The 12,887-nt window shown below is 38.0% G+C and overlaps 1 protein-coding gene across 3 annotated transcripts in view; it reads right to left on the bottom strand.

The window, feature by feature from the left end:
- Nucleotides 1-1,648: 1,648 nt before the first annotated feature.
- SLC7A6 (solute carrier family 7 member 6) overlaps nt 1,649-12,887 on the bottom strand; it is a 28,631-nt gene continuing 17,392 nt past the window's right edge. For all 3 annotated transcript variants that reach the window (XM_013129838.3, XM_031051946.2, XM_031051945.2), the window contains exons 6-10: nt 6,727-6,830; nt 5,875-5,971; nt 4,830-4,979; nt 3,907-4,090; nt 1,649-2,523 (exon numbers count right to left, since the gene is read on the bottom strand). In XM_013129838.3, coding sequence (XP_012985292.2) covers nt 2,444-2,523; nt 3,907-4,090; nt 4,830-4,979; nt 5,875-5,971; nt 6,727-6,830 — 615 coding nt within the window. In that variant the 3' untranslated portion in view covers nt 1,649-2,443. The remainder of the gene's footprint in view (nt 2,524-3,906; nt 4,091-4,829; nt 4,980-5,874; nt 5,972-6,726; nt 6,831-12,887) is intronic.

The following is a 12,887-nucleotide window of genomic DNA, read 5'->3' as shown; positions in this document are numbered from 1 at the left end:
GTGTATGTCCACTTGACATACTCAAAAACAAAACAAAGTTTTGTTCCAAGCGAAAGATACTGTATACTTTAAAATATTTTTCTGCCCATTCTGTGATGCTGTGGTTCTGAAGGAACGTTTTTGTTTGTTTTAAAGCATTCCCATTAAGTATGGAGGTACCGTTGGGAGCAGCCCTTCTGGTCATGACTAATGTGCCAGGTTTCACATGAAGAACAACATGTCTTCCATGGCAGCAAGTGAAAGTCCTTGAAAAGGGTGCTCTGTCCTAGTACATTCTATTGTTCCTAAGTTACTTCCCTCGCAAGTATTTGAGCATATGAAATGACTTGACCTGTCCATTTATTGCTGATCTCTCTCCAGTAATTTTGCCATTGGAGTAGAACAATATATGTGAACTTAAATTTAAAATAAAGAATTTTTTACTAAGTTTTCTTTACTTGTTTAAAGATCATAGAAGCTGATACAGCTGAAGCCATGCCGGTATTTTACTTTACATTCATACACCTTTAAATTAATCTTACTTGTTTGGGCATACTAACTATTTCAGCATTCTCTCACCCGAGTCTGTAAAAAATAGTTAATAAGATGTCAGATCAACACCATTCATGACCTCTAGGTTGCAGCAAAGACTTAAGATAAATTAGGTTTGGCTGATGTCAAGGCAGTGGAGGCAAAATATTTTTTTTCCCTTGGTTTTAATACTGCTGTTAACTTATGCCACAGCCCTAAGCCTGTTAAAGCTATTCTTGCTTACTGGACAGATGTCTTAAGATACTGAATTTATTCTAATCATATGCGAGATTAAAAGCTATATTATAATAACTAAGTTCTAATTTTCATCAAATATAGAAAAACCCTACATGTTTACATGACAACTGGGCACAAAGTTGCCAGCTAGAATTTCCACTTCTCTTAAATCCCTGTGCTGCTTCATGAAGACTGCCCAAAACCCTCTTACGTTAGTCCTCACCATCTACTACCATTTGCCATTATCTGTAGTTTTTTAAGATAACCTTAATCACAGAGTTAGTGCAGGAATCCAGATACCCTCCCTATTACTAAAGTGGCTGATGCAGATGTCATACAGTGTGTGTGAATGTGTGAAGCATGCATTGCTTCAACCACAATCTTGCAATTACAAGATTTAGTTCAACTTAAATGCACAAAAAACCTATAAATGCACAAAAAAACATATATGAACAAATTTGGATAAAGTGAGGTAAACATTCTGAATTAAGGTAAAAATTCTAGGCATAGGGTTGAAGTGTACCTCACTCTGCTAGCCACACAGGCTGGCTTCATCTCTTGCTGCACCAAAATTAAGTATCAAAGTGTCCTGATACTACACTTAACAGCTTTGGAATTACAACTACTAATAATCAGCATCAATCTGCATTAAAAAGTATTAAAAATAATAATCTTTATTTCTGTTTTTATTCCTGTTTTTCTTTCCCTGCTACTTATCTGTCAAGATATTACTTTCCAGCTGATACAGAACTTTACTTCTGATACAGAAAACGAATGTGGTTTGTTCTGTGGGGTTTTGGATGGCCATTTTATAGTGAACAGAGTGAAATGTAGAAAAGGAGCTTTGTGACTGCGGAGGCAACAAAATGTGTGCTTACTGAAAAAGTTCAGAAACAAATGCTGACAAGTTTCAAACACCATTTTAATTTTGAAATTTTCATAAAGCCTAACAGAAGTTGACCATGTGCTAACAAGCTAACAGGAAAGAATCATCAACCTTTAATCAAAACTTTAGTGCCAAGGTGCTATCTTGATTAAATCCTTGCTACACTCAGATAGCACACTTCCACATAGCGTATGGAATAAAATACAAATCTTTAAGTTGGTTCAGTCTTTAAATAATGTAGCACAACTTTAGCTCATTTTTCTGCTAATAGTGACTAATAAGGTAGTTTGTTGTGACCAGGTGTCTTCTGTGATGACAACCAAAATAGCACAGCAAATAATTTCATGCAAACATCCATAGAATTAAGCAGTAAATGGCTTTTGGTCTTCTGAGTCAAAATGGTTTTCAGTCGAACTTACAAATGCATTACTTCACCACCTGGTTCTGCAAAAATCTAATTTGATCCATTAGCTCTTACCATTTGAATACCAATTCTGGAAAAGGAACAGTATTGACGCATAGCTTGTGTGCCTGAACTGAGCAGGTAATCAATATCCAGTGAGAAAAAAAAAAAAAAAAAATCCCCTGAAACATGCCACAGTTCAGAAGGGTGAGGCAAGGGTATGATCTGTGTGGGAATCCAACTGCAAGGAAGTACAGTTCCAGTGTTTCTAAAAGATCACTGGGAACAGTTTTTCTGTTTTGGTTTGGTTTTTTTTTCCAGTTCCAGCTCTTCCCTTTTGTTGTCATAATTTCTTTAGCCTCCCTCCTGTTTCTTGTAATGGCTTTGAAATATTTGTTGGATTTGATTTATAACTTCTTTTCTTCACTTGGGTCCATCTCTGTTAGAACACAGTAACAGAGCAGCTGCATGTTTCGCGTGACTACACCTGCATAGGAAATTGGAGATAAATCAGAACCACCACCTATCTCAACTCTTAACTACACAATATGCATCTGCCTAAGAAAAACTAGCTGTCACGAATGCTGCCTCACCTCTTCAGGGATACAAATTATAAAAGCTAATACAGAATATTGTCTTCCACTCATTTTTTTAAAACAAATAATGTTTAGAACTGTTTTGTTGATATCCTAGAGTATTTTTATTCTTAGCACCCTGCCAGATCGCTGTGGTTGAAGCCCAGCTGGTGACTCACAACCACGCAGCCACTCGCTCACTCCCCTTTCGGCTCCCCTCCCAGCGGTATGGGGAGTATAATCAAAAGAATGTAAATCCCGCAGGTTGAGGTAAGAACAGTCTGCTAGCTAAGGTATAGTATAAAATTACTACTCCTACTACTACTAAGAGAAATAACAAGGGGAGGGAATATAAACTAAAAAGGGAAAAAACCCAATAAATAAACACAAGTGGCACATGATACAAACTGCCCACCACCCACCAACTGATACCCAGCCTAACCCAAGCAGTGATAAATTAATTCTGGGTAACTCCCCCCAGTTGATATACTGGGCATGATGTGCTGTGGCATGGAATACCCCTTTGGCTAGTTTGGGTCAGGTGTCCTGTCTCTGCTTCCTCCCTGCTTCTTCTGCCCCTCACTGGCACAGCATGAGATATATATACAAAAACATACATATATATAAAAAAATATCAGCATACCCCTTTAACTGGGTCTGGCTGGGATGCAGTTAACATTCTTCATAGTGGCCCATATGGTGCTGTGTTTTGGATCTGTGGCTCCAACAGAGTTGTAACACACCAATGTTTTGGCTATGGCTAAACAATGCTTGCACAGTATCAAGGCTTTTTATTTTTTTCCCCTTCCTTTCTGCCATCCATGCAAGCAGCAAAATGGGGATGGGCATGGGCAATTCAAAGGGAAGATGACCAGAACAGCTGACCCAAACTAGGAAAAGAGGTATTTCAGGCCATATATTTTCTAGTTCAGATATAAAAACAGGTAGAGGAAGAAGTGGGAGGGTGTCCCAAAAGGTGACCATTGCTTGGAATCTGGTTGCATACAGGCCTGCTTTGTGGGAGGTGGTAAGTGATTATTGCCTTTGCAGCAGCAGGTTTTCTTACCCTTTCCTTCACTTACTAAATTGTCATTATCTCGACCAACAAGTCTTCTCACCTTTGCTCTTCCCATTCTTTCCCTCATCCTGCTGGGAGGGATGGTGGTGAGAAAGTGACTCTGTGGGTACTTAGCTGCTGGCTGGGATCATCTGACCACAGCATTTTTCTCAGCAAACTGAGATTCACTTATTTCATTTTCCTCTTTCCTAACACCTCTGTCTATAAAGAAACTTACCTAAAATCTTGTTGATAAACCGAGGTCTCCTTGATGCAGGTAAATAGACTCCCAGGAAATAGACTGGAATTCCAGATAAAGCAATGGCAATTCCAATCAATGAATTTATAGTATCGCTATAGAGTGGCACTACCACCAGAAATACTGTGCATATACAGAATATTATTGGGAAAGCCACACTCAGCTGAAGGGAGAAAAACAGAACAGAATGTTATTAAAATATCTGTGGTCTGCAGTTAAATTTTGGTGACAGTTACAAACTTTTCCCTCTCTACCCTACTTTGTGAAACTACCTGCTCTTCCTCTTTTATATCTGGCTATTTTGAACCATAATCAAATTGCAGAATTATTCTTGAACAGAATTGCTGCTAAAAATTGTAGAAGTAATCAAGTATGGTAACTCTGCTGTGTTGACAGAAACTGCACAGCAGCACAAAGTGGTGTTAGATAAATCCAATAAAACTGAGGAAACAAGAATGACTTCCTCATGCAGAGCATCAAGTTAAACTATCAGAAGGTGGTTAAGAGGATCAGATATTGAACTGAAACACCATCAGAACAAAATGTGTTCCACATTGACAGAATTAATTAACTATAGGATTCCTAATTAGAGATTACTAATCCAAGAGAAAAGGTTAACTAACTACTATGTTAACCTTTTGAGACATTCTCAAATTGACAAGAGAGAAGAGCTACTGATTGAACGAATGGGTAATAAAAGAATACACTATCACAACAATCACTTATTCTTATCTAGCAGACAAACTGGCTTTCACAGCACAATATTAAATGGAAGTAATGTTTTATGTCCTGTTCAATTTGTAATCATTAGACATAACATGTATGGTCCAGATTTTAGACAGTACTTTTACAATATATGGAAGACAGGTATTTTAAACAATTCTGTAATAAATGACTACTACCTTAAGAGGCCTGGGTCGATCTGGTTCTTTCCAACGCAGATATAATTGCCCAGCAATAGAAAGACCAACAAAAAACCAGTAACTGAAACTGAAGTAATTAATAAGCTTGAAGACATCTTCCACAGCCAGGTATATAAGGGTCATAACACACTGTCAGAAAAAAACAAGAGTGAGCTGAACAGCAGAAGTTTGAAACTTACTGATTATACTGCTTTTTGACTTTAAGTACCATCTTACACTCTGGTGTTTGGCACAATTTTATGCCTCAAAAATCACTCTCTCAGACAGACATCACCTTGATGACAGTACATTAGCTGGCAGTGTGCACTCGCAGCCCAGAAAGCCAAAAGTATCCTGGACTGCATCAAAAGGAGTGTGACCAGCAGGTTGAAGGAGGTGATTCTGCCCCTCTACTCTGCTCTTGTGAGATCTCACTTGAGTATTGTGTGCAGTTCTGGTGTCCTCAACATAAAAAGGACATGTTACTGTTAGAACAACTCCAGAGGAGGCCACGAGGATGATCAGGGGACTGGAGCACCTCCCATGTGAAGACAGGCTGAGAAAGTTGGGGCTGTTCAGCCTGGAGAAGAGAAGGCTGCATGGAGACCTCATAGCAGCCTTCCAGTATCTGAAGGGGGCCTATAGGAATGGTGGTGAGGGACTATTCATTAGGGACTGTAGTGACAGGACAAGGGGTAATGGGTTGAAACTTAAACAGGGGAAGTTTAAATTGGATATAACAAAGTTCTTTACTGTTAGGGTGGTAAGGTACAAGAATGGGTTGCCCAGGGAGGTTGTGAATGCTCCATCCCTGGTAGAGTTCAAGGCCAGGTTGGACAGAGCCTTGGGTGACATGGTTCAGTGTGAGGTGTCCCTGCCCATAGCAGGGGTGTTTGGAACTGGATGATCTTAAGGTCCTTTCCAACCCTAACTATTCTATGATTCTATTCTACATCTGAAGTTCTCTCTTGTGATTTTTTTTAAGTTTTCTTTTAAAAAGTTCCTACAGTCACATCCAAATAGCTGAAAAGCAATAGTAACTTACATTGAAGAGCAGTGCTGGCACAGGTGTGAACCTGCCTATGTGTATCATAGACAACAGATCAGGAAGGTGACCTTCTCGAGATCCTACAAAAAATAGCCTGAAAGAAAAACCCAACCCAAAACAGAAAACAGTTCTTGATGCCACAGATGAGAGACAATGTATTGTAGAAAATCAAAGGACAATACCAGTGAAAATAATTTATTAAATAAATAATAAATATTATCAACTGCAAATCGTTCTGTATTCACTACTTCACCAGATCATGTTAATATTGTTCTCAGTACAGAGGCATTGCACATAGATTCAATGGACAGGAAGGATCTTAAAATGCCTGAGTTAATCTATTTAAAACTCTCATTAGTCACATCCATAACCAGTGTTCAGAGGCAAGCTTCTGTACTGTATCATCAGCTTTTTGGCTGCAGCTTAATAGCAGCAGCAGCCTTTAAAACTCTTTAATTGAAAAAAACCGTTAAAGACACTGATTTTAAAAGTAAACTTTAAGTAAATACATTTGAAAACAAGAAGTTGCAGGAATTACTGTCTAAATTAAAATGGAAGATAGCTCAATCCAAAGAATCAGAAGGCCTGAGGACTCACCACACAGAAAACATTCATTTGATCTTTAATTGTACTCTACATACACCTAGGAGTGCTTTGGGGAAGTAAGGCAGTGTTATGGGTGTATGTACACATGCACAGAGGTTTATTTAGGTCTGTTATTTTATTGTGGCTACTCACTATAGTTTTGATTACAAAACTATTTTTGCTACTCTCATAAATAGATGAGCAGAACAGTAACATATAAAAATACTTATGAACGTTTGTCAAACAGAAAGAGGTATGCACTACCTTGATGATGCTAGAATTGAAGCATTAAGTCCACCAAAACAAGAAAAGGCTACAGCAATGGGAATTGTCCAGCTGAAGATACCAAATACCTGGTCAGCAAATGTCTGATGAAAGGGAAAAGAGAAAGGAAACATGAAAATATCTGCAACAAAGCATACATAAAATAATGGTATCAGAGCTTCTGGAATAAGTTTGTATGGAAAAATAGTATTATTGTATGGAAAAATAGTGTTATTGTAAGGACAATCCATAATGCAGTACAAAGAAGCACATAGCTTATTTATTTATTTATGGATTCTAAATAAGCATAAACTTCCTTGGCCAACCACCTGAACTCACATTTTCTCCTCACAAAATGGTTTTATAATTTTCTCACCAAACCTAGTATGTTTTATTATCTAACTGAACTACCCCTCTCAAGTGGGACATAACGACTACAGAGAATAAAGAACAAAAATATTATTACATATACAAGAAAGGAGAGTGCCACATTGCAGATTATAAATGTAGCCACCATCACACCTACTGTTTATTCCTGACGTAGACTCTATACTGTAGATTCCTAGATTCTAGGAATCTACTTAATTTTCCTTCTTTCTCAATTCCCTAAGCAACACTTTTTCCTTTATCTCCATCAGCAGGGCCTCTGGGCTCTGTCTCACAACATGGTAATGACAGAGAAAGCATCCGAGTAGCAGTCATTTGTTAGTGTTGCCTGACAATACTGCAGGCCAACTGCAGTGACCTTCTGACACAGAGCTCTGAAACCACGAAGCCAGCAGCATCAAAGTTTCACAGCAAATTGTAGGAGTCATCGATTGCCAGTGACCTGGGAGCTATAATAAAAATGGGTACTAATTTGCAAGATATTGTCCTTGTCAATTCTGTTCAGCCTCCTGGGTGGAGAAAAAGGGGAGAGAGACTTAGAATATCAGACAAAATGTTTGAAAAAATCAAGAAACTTAACATATGAAGACTGGCAGGTATACCAAATCCCATCTTGGTCTGAGCACTGTACATATCTGAACATTAGCATGTTTGGAGTTAAGCAAAAATCCACTCATGCTGTGTCCAAAAGATGTGGGTGAAAACCTTCCTATCCCAATTCTACCTACCAGTAACTAAATTACTTTCATGATTTCTTTTACAGAAGCAAAGTAACAGCCATGGTACCAAAAGGACTATGTCTACATTAGACAGCATAAAATAACTATCTATAGAAACAGAAAGGTAAATGCTTATACATAAGGGATATTCAAACAAACCCCAAAGACTGTGGGTATGAGAACATTTTACACCTCAGGAGGTAGTAGTAATCTAATCTTTTTTATGAACCTTTCTCTAATCACTTTCTTAGCTTTCTCTTGCTTTATCAATTTCAGATCCTCAGATGCAAAAAGTATATATTCTAGTTCAGCCTTCTGCAGATCTGTCTTTTCTATTACAAAAATTTTCTTCAGTTTTTAATATTTCAAAACACCGCCCCTTTGACCTCCCCTTTAGACTGCTGGTCTTCCTCATAAGATTTCTGAACTAAGGAGCTCAGTCAAAGTGGATTAACACTCAGAACTGGCCTTTGTTTGTAAAGTTTTCTGTATTTAACAGTTGTCAAATTTTGATTTCATTACTCCAGGAACAAGATCACCAAGAGCAGTGCATTAGTTTCCTGAATGTTCCTGTATGTCAAAAAAGACAAAATGACTTAATAAAATGGGGTGTTAGGGTTTTGTGAAATGTGTGATTGATTTTCATGAGGCAACACCCTTCATATAATATCAACCTTTAAACCATAAAATGCAGAAAAATTTACTGACATAAACCAAAGCTTGGCCAGCTAAAGTTTCTTGTTCTTTATCTGAGTTGACAAAGTGTTTTGTTCAGCACATTATCCAGGTTAAGGTTCAGAATCCAACTCTGCTTAGCCATACACCATCATCTACACTAAAAAGCAAAATTTGTTCCATCTTTATCAGCAAAGGCAGATAAGATTTCCTGTTGCTAAAGGACAATGTAAAACCATATAATCGTTTCAATTGAAACCTTACCAAAGGTTCATCAGAACATCAATTTAGCAAGACAATGCCATAAGAAATGTGTTCTGTATACCATGAATTACCCATTTTCAGTCAATTGAAACTGAACAAGCAACTCATAAATTTACATTATTATCTATAAAAGATTTCTGCTGCTCAAGAATAAATAATTACTAGAATCCACAGTGCTTCTTTTACATCCTTGCTGGATCTAAATACAACTCTGAGAAATCCAGTCTCCCAAGGCAGAATGTAATTTATAATGATCCAGTGAATGAATTAAGACAACTTCTCCAGAACAAGAATGAGGACAAGATTTTAACGTGCAGTTGTGATACTTTAAAGGATGATTTAAACTTGGACTCCTGATTTCCAAAGTTAAATAGTAAGTGACATAACTAGACACCAAACTTCAAACTTCAGAGCTTTTTTTTTAAAATATACAAAGTTAAGATGAACTCACTTAACAAGATGTTAGAGAATTAAGATGTTAGTGAAGTTGCCTAAAGGATAAGCATTTAGATAAGTAGTATTAACAGCTAAAGTTAAAGAAGAGAGAAAATGTATGAATGTAATCTTATGCTGCATGATGCAAATTAGCTAGTATGTCATTTGAAGAAACTTCTTCTCCCAAAAGGCAGGTTGGCTTTTTCTTTGCAAGAATCTCCCATCTCCTTTTGAAACATCCAGTAACAGGCCACTGTGGAATGACAGATGTGGGACTAACTCAAAGGCCACTTCCATGCTATAATACCTAATCTTTCTAAGATATACTAATACTGTTACACACATCCTGGAAAGCAGCAACCATTCCCATGAGATGTTAAAACCACAAAGAGTTAAGACAAAGCTACGGTATCACTGCCAGAAATTGTACACAGATCAAGATATTATAGATTCAATGCATTCTAAATGCAAGCTATGTGATTTATAACAATTGTTAATCCAGCTCAAAGTCTAAATAATTAATTTCCCTTAATCTGTACAAGTCAGACGTCTCAAAAGACAGAATAACCTAGTGACAGCCTTTATCAAACACTCATTTCTGATGTACTTTCTAACACTGCAGTTTGGCTACCTGACAGAGCAAGGGATGGAGCATTAACTTCAAGAGCTTAACTTCTCCCTAATTAGGTAACGCAAAAGAGTATTTTAACTGAGAATGCTCTAAAAAGTTCAGCTTGGTTTGCCAAGTAGATATGCCTGCAAAATGATTTCTCAGCAAAACAAAGTTGAAAGGTACTTAAATTTAGCTAAACCTTCTGGTGATACTAACTAACTTAACATGACAAGTACTGATCCAACTGCCTTTATGCAGGTGTTTTCTGACAGAGCTTTAGCCACACATCTAACATAAAAATCAGCCAAGTTCATGTATTACTACTCAGACAATAAACACACCTTTGTACTTCGGAGTACACATTTATAAATCCTTCGACACTCCCATTTTAACAGATGCCAAGAAATGTCTTCTCCAGAGCTGAGCTATACCCTCTACAGTGTTTCTTGCAGGAAGCATTACTGAAGCATAAGCAGAACTGGCCACAATAAGCATTCCACTGTGTGAACATGTCAGAAGATTATTCTGAATAAGAATGACAGTCAGAGAGAAGTACAAAAAGCAAATTATCAAGCACATACACCACGTGCACTGTACCAAGAGGAAAAAAAAAAAAAAGGAGGAAGGAGAAGAGTTAGTGGCTGCTTTCTGCTAAAACCGCAATTGTACAATCACGGATCCTCCACAAATGAGTCAGACCTGGGCTCTGAACTGAGCACCTAACCGATTCTATTTTAACTACCACTACTTCTGGGAGTAGTGCATTTATAAAAACAAATAGGGAAAAGACTGGAGCATTTCAAGGGTGTGCGGAGGATGACAGAGGAGCCTACCTGGAGGCAGCTATAGCAGAAGTATTTAGTCCACCATAACAGGAGAAAGCCACCGCTATGGGGATGGATTTCTTCTCAGGTTTCTTCTGAGAAAGTCTAAAGAGCAAGAAGGATTAAGAGATTAAATTGTCATCTCTGCTACAGTCTGACAAGTCCTGTAGTCCAGACCTGAGCTATAACTGCTTCTAACAGCTAGGAAACAGAGAATTTAGTGGCTGATACAGCACCTGCAATTACAGATAAAGACCTTTTATGCCCTCCCATTCACTGGACATGTAAGATATACATATACATGCACACTGTAGAAAGACATGCACCTGGAATTGTTCCCCTTTGTTCTGATTGGTTTGGGTTTTTTTTCCCAAACCATCAACAGGGAATAATAATGAAAGAAGAAGCTTCCAGCTGTGCACTTCTCAGCTGAACTGCCCTTATTTCATCATGACTAAAATGTTACATTACTCCCAGAAGAATGGTCAAAACTGAATTACAGCTTTGTTTCAAGATATGAATGACTGATTTGATATTTATTTTTATCTTGGGTTAGTTTGATCTCATGATCATTCACTGGTAACTTGTAACTGGTTTACAAGAACACTTTTTTGCCCTTTTAAAGGCCTGAACAACTGTTCTATACAAACAGGTTAAACTAAAAGCAATGGGAATTGCCCTGCATAAAGAGCTGCCACAACAAAACACACGATACTGCCTCACACCATCAACTCAGGCACAGAGATAATTAGAAAGATCCACATTTATGTGACGAATCACAAGATGAAAACCATTTCACCACTTAACTGCACACAAAAAGTGCTCTTAGAGGCACACAAAAACTGTCAGACCACATGGAGAGGATATGGAGCTGTGAACACATGCTAGGCTGGCAAAGCACTGAACAGTACTGATCAGGTGTATAAATGCAGACAGAATGTGGACTAACATGAGTAAGAAGCTTACAGAAAACTGTACCCCAAAATTATGAGGTGTTTCTATTAGGCTTAAAAGGCAGCTACAAAGCCTCTTTATGTAGCCCATTTCAAGATCCTATCACACATGTGAGCTTTTCCAGGCTCAGTTCTGTAATACTCTGAAGTACCAAGGCCTGAACAATTGGCCTGGAAGCAAAGCTGACCTCTAGATGAATCTCACACCCCAACAATGTATACATCTAAAATGCATAGTATTAATCATATATGCAATGTATTATCTATTTTAGTATGAATACAGCAATCTATGAAAGCTTTGCTGTAATGCTTATTGTGTAATAGTAACCAGCAGAATAATCCTTCTTTATTTGGAGACATACTGCAAGGCCATGAAATCAGGTGTCTGACCTTGCTGAAAAAATAGATAAGAGATACTCCCTTGTTGAGAAATAGGTGGTCACAGCTGAAATAGATGGAGATACTCCCTTGGGCTCCTCCTTAAGTCCTGGCCAGGCTTTGCGTGGAGTCCACAGGGAGGGTGTTTTCACACTTGAAGTTTTGTCAGTGTTTATTCAACCATATAAAAGGTGGACCCTCTTGCAGCAACTTTGGAGACCTCATCTACAGGTGGATGCACTATGTAGGACCTCCCAAATGCCAGGACAGGTTCTCCAAATCCTCACCGCAACCGGGGCTCCCCAGTGACTGCGGATCTGGATGATAAGGGCAACTGGTGATGGGTCTTCCTCACTATAATTAACCTTGTGTAGTAATGATTAGGTGCATTACCCTGCTTGTTCACTTTGATGCTTAAAACTAGAATATAAGTTTATTGTTTTAGTGAAATGTATTACTTCTGTATTATTTTGACACAGACAGTAAAATAAGCCTACTTTTATTGGTGTCAAGTGTCCTTTCTGTTGACCCCAACAACTGGTAAAACATACTCTTACCCTGAAAGCTGTACAGAACAGTGAACAACTATAAGCAATCTGACTAATATCTTGGAAGTGCCATGAATCCTGCCTTGACTCTTCTCTTGATACAAAGTATAAATATATTCCCACATAACAGTATGATTTGGCAGTAAAAACTAGTTTCTTTTCTCGATTTTTAGCTTCTCAGGCCTTTAAGGAGCTACTTCCTAAAAGAAACAAAGAAGCTCTGATTTATGGCAACCGGGAAACCACACATGCAAAAAAGCCACTGAGTAAATAAAGTTTCTTTCCGCTGCCACAATTACATTTGTCAAGATACTGTATGACATCCGTTCAAGTTTGACCAAATTAGATTTAACATCATATATATG

The sequence above is a fragment of the Melopsittacus undulatus genome, chromosome Z (genome assembly GCF_012275295.1).
Source record: "Melopsittacus undulatus isolate bMelUnd1 chromosome Z, bMelUnd1.mat.Z, whole genome shotgun sequence".
Classification (NCBI taxonomy): Eukaryota; Metazoa; Chordata; class Aves; order Psittaciformes; family Psittaculidae; genus Melopsittacus; species Melopsittacus undulatus.
The sequence above is the reverse complement of the archived record's forward strand: the minus strand, read 5'-3'. Positions and strand labels throughout refer to the sequence as shown.